Source organism: Nanorana parkeri, unplaced genomic scaffold (assembly GCF_000935625.1).
Source record: "Nanorana parkeri isolate BGI_ZX_2015 unplaced genomic scaffold, ASM93562v1 scaffold188, whole genome shotgun sequence".
Classification (NCBI taxonomy): Eukaryota; Metazoa; Chordata; class Amphibia; order Anura; family Dicroglossidae; genus Nanorana; species Nanorana parkeri.
In genome coordinates, this window is record NW_017306456.1 from 1,188,134 (window position 1) to 1,194,170 (window position 6,037).

A 6,037-nucleotide genomic window follows, 5' to 3' on the forward strand; every position below is an offset into this window, starting at 1 on the left:
GGGGGAAGGTGGGATTTTTATTCCACGTGTTAACACATTATCACACGCTCTCCCGGGACAACACGGCTCAATTACACGCCATTAGCGGGAGGTTAGAGGTCCCCCACGAAGCAGCCCGTCGTCTCCGAATCGGATTAGTAACCGTGAGCTCAGGGAGCGATGTGAGCCGATAGCAGGAAACTCAACTACAGGAAAAGAAAGTTTATCAGCTGAATCTTTAGGACAAAACGGCGAGCGGCCTATTGCGAGCGGGGAAAAAGCTTCCGTTTAGTGACAGAAAGGAGAGATGGGGATCTGGGTGGACATGTGACACCGCGAGCCGTTAAATTGCATCTATTGTTATAAATATATAAGTTGTATCTATTGCAGCACAGTAGCATTGAGGTCCCCAGGTCACTATCTGCAAGGAGTTTGCATGTTCTCCCTGTGCTTGTGCGGGTTTCCTCCGGGTACTATGGTTTCCCCCCACACTCCAAAGACATGCTGGAAGGTTAATTGGCTCCTGTCTCAATTGGCCCTTGTATGCATGTGAGATAGGGACCTTAGATTGTAAGCTCCTTGAGGGGAGGGACTGATGCGAATGTGCAACTATGTAAAGTGCTGTGTGAATTGTTGGCGCTATATTAATACCTGTAATAAATGTTATTTCCATTTTATTTCCATTTTATATCCATATAATTATATGATTCAAGGTTTTTTTACTATTTAACCGATATGCTTCCTCGATACCAATAGTTTTAAATTTTTGACTGTGGTTTAATTTCCCCTTCGAGGAAAGATCCACACTGTTTGCCACACATCATCTATATGTTTATCACACTGTTAGTTGTTGAAGAAACACACAGTTTGACACTTTATATTTATTTATTTATTTTATTATTGGTTTCACTATATTGGTTTTTGATGATCACACCGTGAGGCTCAGAGCGCTGTACCATTGATTAACTAATTTCTGAGGCCGATCAGCCTGAGTCCTAGCAGCTCACAGTCAGTCCGGTTTTCTTTCTTTTTCGTTTTTATTTCACCTTTCCGATGGTTTTATTAATAAATAAATGTTATAAGTTGTATCTATTGCAGCACAGTAGTACTGGGGGTCCCCGGTTCAAATCCTGGTCAGGACACTATCTGCTAGGACTTTGCATGTTCTCCCTGTGCTTGTGCGGGTTTCCTCCGGGTACTCTGGTTTCCTCCCACACTCCAAAAGACACGCTGGAAGGTTAATTGGCTCCTGTCTAAATTGGCCCTCGTATGTATGCATGTGAGATAGGGACCTTCAGCTGGCCATACACTTACAACCATCGCAAGACTTGCGTCTTGCGATGGTTGTAAGCTAATTAAAAGCTCGTACCATCTGCCCATCTTGGACCGGCAGATCGTACTTGCGATCATCTGCAATGCGGAGCGGGCAGTGAGCACTTGCGCACACCGGCCTGTGCGGCATTTGTCTTACGAGCAGGCCACAAACCCGCCGAAAATCTTACAATTTTCGGCTGGTTTTCAAACATGCTTGTAAAGGTGCCCATACACTGCACTGCAGAGAATCGCTGGAAACCCCGCGATTGTACGAGAATCAGGCAGTGTGAATGAAGACGTGCGACCGTTTCTACTGTACGGTCGCACGTCTTTTGTCTAATTGTACGATTTTCGGCTGGTTATACGATGGTTGTAAAGTGTATAGCCACCTTAAGACAAAAGACGTGCGACCTTACAGTAGAAACGTTTGCACGCCTTCTATACACCTGGCGATTATCGTACGATCGCGGGATTTCCAGCGATTATCGTATGATAATCGGCAGGTGTATGGCCACCTTTAGAGTGTGAGCTCCTTGAGGGCAGGGACTGATGTGAATGTGCACTCTGTAAAGTGCTGCGTAAATTGTTGGTGCTATATCAATACCTGTAATAAAGAAATGTTATAAGTTGTATCTTTTGGTATAAATATATAAATCTACATATTAGACGCACTTACTCTGTTGACACAGAAATGACATTACTGCTGCAGAAAAAAAAGGTGCCGTGTTGACATTGTGGCTTTATTTAGAGCGCGGCGTGTTTGCCTTCGCAGGAAATGTAGGAAACGCTGACAACTACACGCGCTGCAAAATACACAGCAAGAGGCGTGGGTGAGCGTTTGCATATTCGCAAGGTAAAGGTGAGACTGTGAACCAAATCTGCAGATTCTGCCGTCCTAGTGTGACCTTCAATTCTGAGGGCGTGCTATAAAAGGGGAGACAGGTACTCTTTGCTTTTTTTATTATGGATGCGCCTTGGATAGGATTGGAAGCCTTACCTAAACCCTGCTAGCGCACATGTGCTAAGCCACACCCACATGTGAATAAGCCCCACCTCTTCTGCATTTGGTGTCTGTAATGAGGCTCCTTTGCTGATACGTTCAGCCTTGCTTGCAATGTCGTTCTGAGATGCAGAAGGACAGCTGAGCCTGTCGCACCCAACATAGGACATACACATGACAACTTCAATGTGCTTTCAGTCCCAAAAATGACCCAATGGACCAAAGTGACCGACCACCAACAGTACTTACCAAAAGCAATCACATCTGTTGGTGGTAGGTTGTCCCAAATGGCCAGGATTAAAGTCCAACCCCAGACATAAATACGCAGTTGAAATACAAATGTGTGATCAATCTCAATGAGCCAGCAAATTTGTAATACTAACTAGCCAGTTTAGTGATTCAGACACCCCTACCAGAGTATAGAGCCAGCCAGGTCGTTGACCTCACTTTTCTCTACTGTAGTTAAGCAGTAAAGCTTGGTCATGAACCCGCCCCCAGGGTGCATTGGTACACTGATGAGTTCACTACTCTGCTCTTGTCAGCAACCATCCAGCATTAGACAGAACGTTGCAACACAGAAGAGTCTGACTGGCTCACAGTGCTGGCTCTCCCTACCCCAGTGAAAGTTCAGCTGTGCTAATATAGAGACACAGTGGCATCACAAGGAGGGCACAGGGGGTGCAGCCCACACCAGGTGACACCATCAGAGGGGGTGACACCAAAATGACTGTCTGTCATCTCCTAAGTTGGGCACTCGATCATGGACCGAGAGCCCGACAGCGACACGAGAGAGGAGAACCCCGTGGCAAACTTGATCCCACCGAGTCAATATCCACTCCTCTCTTTGCCGGCATCCATCACCAAGAGTTAAGTACATCGCTGCGCATGCGTGATGATGTCAAACCATGAACGTCATAATGCATGCGCGGCGGGTGCACCAGGTGACCCCCACCCTGGTGCCGACACTGTAGAGACAGATCCAGATACTTATACTAGCTGCATAAATATACATTGCATGGCAGGGCTCTGGAGTTGAGCTCTGTGCTTTCCAGCAAAGCTTCGAGTGACTAAATAATCGCAGCCGCCCTGGAATAGAAGTTTTCGGTCACTCAAACCCCAATAAATGTCAAGCCTTACCTTCAGAAGCTGCCCGCCAGCCGTGCCGAGGAAGGCCACCGTGTAGCCGCTAACGTTGGCCACCGCCACCGAGGTCAGTCCGGGAGCCTTGAAGAGCGGGGTGGCAGACAGAGGCCGATTGATGGTGAGCGGGTGCTGGAGATGCGCGGCCCCACAATCCATCTGTTCTTCCTGCAGCTGAGAAGAATAGAGAGCAGTGTGAGTGGCGGATGCGGTCACAGGGCCCAGGGCATTCAACCGCACAACATGTCCTTTCTTACACAACATGTCCTTTCTTACGGGCCAACACTGACATCTTCATCTCCCTTCATTTAATATAGCCAAATTTTACGACCGCCGAGTAACATCTGACACCATTAAAGGGGGATCCAAGATAATACCAATCTGCCAGAGCTCACCCAGAAGGCAGGTCTGCAGGTGCACTGATTCCACTGCAGGTAAATCAATCACTGTCTTTTAAAACACATGCACCAGGAAGATTCACCCACAGCGAATGTCAGTGCTTTAAAAAAATATGCCCAAGTGTTCTTAACTCTCTAAGTCCACGTGGGTGGAAGATGCAAGTGAATATTATGGCTTTATGTCTTATGCCTCAGCTTCTGTGTGCCAAATGCTCCTTATTGGGGGGAACTATGTAAGTGAATGGCTAAGCATGGAGCCAATGTTGGCATTAAGGTTGACTGAGCAGCAAAGTGGTGCCCTACGAATATAAAAGATTCACTGCTTCCATCCTCATAGTTCGAGCCGACGTGTGACAATGAAACTGTCACACGTCGGCTCAATAGATCGGGAAGTGAGCGAACACATACCGTCGCTCGCTCACTTCTCGATCATCTCCCTGCAGAGAGCTGTGACTGTCACTCATGGCTCCCTTCAGGGATTCCACCCCTCCACAGTCCGATCCTCCAGCGCTGACTGGTGGAACGGACGGGGGAGGGGGCGGGTATGTCTGGCTCTGCCTCTAGATAGGCAAAGCCAGCTGTCAATCACGCAGCTGGGTGGATCTCGACAGTATTGTCTGGATCCGTCCCGGCTGCGGCGGTTTCAGTATATAGGGAGCTGTAGCTCCCTATATACTGAGCTTTGGGTCACGGGAGGACGCTAGTTTGTGCCCCCCCCCCCGGTGACCCTTAGGGGAAATTTGGGGGAAAACACTGACCCCATAGTTCTCCTTTAATTCTATAAGTCCACATGGGTGAAAGATGCAAGAGACAATCTTAGGGCATCATGTGTTATATCTCAGCTTCTGTGTGATAAATGCTCCAAAGCTCCTCATCAGGGTGAGGAGTAAGTGAATGGCTAGGCACAGCGCCAATGTTGGCATTAGGGTTAGTTGCGCAGCGAGGTGGTGCCTGACAAATATGAAAGATTCACTGCTTTATAAATATGCCGGTAAGTGTTTCTTAATTCTCTAAGTCCACATGGGTGAAAGATGCAAGAGAAAACCTTATGGTATCACGTGGTATATCTCAGCTTCTGTGCGCCAATTACTCCTTATCGAGGGAATCTATGTAAGTGAATGGCTAAGCATGGCGCCAATGTTGGCATTAGGGTTCAGCACAGGGCCAGGTGTTGCCTGACGAATATGAACTGTGATATTTATTGAACCCTTTGAAGTCCAGACGATTGAAAGTGGTTTGCAATTTGGACCCTTTTGTGGCTCGTGTTCAGGGCTGCTTTAAAGGAGAACTATGAGATGAGTGATTTCCACTCACGTCATAGTTCTAGCTGACCTGTGACAATGAGACTGTCACAGGTCGGCTCAGTAGATCGGGAGGTGAGCGAACACATACCGGCGTTCGCTCACCTCTCGATCCTGTCACGTCTCTCTGCTGTGACAGGGGAGGGGCTGGATTCCCCCCTCCCCGCTCCGCCAGCGCTGACTGGCAGAACGGACGGGGGAGGGGGCGGGTACAGCTGGCTCTGCCTCTAGATAAGCAGAGCCAGCTGTCACTCACGCAGCTGGGCGGATCTCGACATCGATGTCGCGATTTGCTCCGGCGTCTCAGTATACCCCGAGCCTTAGCTCCCTATATACTGAGCTTAGGGTAACGGGAGGACGCTAGTTTGTGTCCTCCCGTTACCCTAAGGAGAACTATGGGGAAAAGCCCTGACTCCATAGTTCTCCTTTAAGAAATGGGTTGGCCCAGGGCAAGTATCTCATGCTCCACCATCCACCCACAGGTCCCTTTGGGCGGATTGGGGGCGCATTCTGTCTACCTCATCCAGGAGGGGTCCTGCTATGCAGACTACAGACACAGGCAGCTGCACTTATATCTGCAATGCCTCCAGAATAGGGAACTGTTCGGGGGTCTGATGGTGGGGCCCCCTTTCCTGGTGGGCCCAGATAACTATTCATGATAGCTGCTCCTCTGAGCGGGGCCCAGGGCCACATTAAGTAACTTTGTTGCTGTAGATTATTTTTCTATTTTTTTTTAGCGTAACAAAAAAGAAAAATAAAGAAGAAAAGAAACACAAACGTTATTGTCCCTTTAAATCTCTCAGTGTGGAGCTGAACCGGCATGCGCTAATTGTTTCTGTCTGGAGTCACTGGGATAATTGGTACAAACTCTGAATTGGACCGAGGCCAATCTAACTCCCCCCCCC

The 6,037-nt window shown here is 48.3% G+C and overlaps 1 protein-coding gene across 1 annotated transcript in view; it reads right to left on the reverse strand.

Moving 5' to 3' along the window:
* Positions 1 to 6,037, reverse strand: part of PLXND1 (plexin D1) — a 101,685-nt gene that overhangs the window by 64,987 nt on the left and 30,661 nt on the right. Inside the window, exon 3 of the mRNA XM_018555221.1 lies at positions 3,431 to 3,607. Coding sequence (XP_018410723.1) covers positions 3,431 to 3,607 — 177 coding nt within the window. The remainder of the gene's footprint in view (positions 1 to 3,430; positions 3,608 to 6,037) is intronic.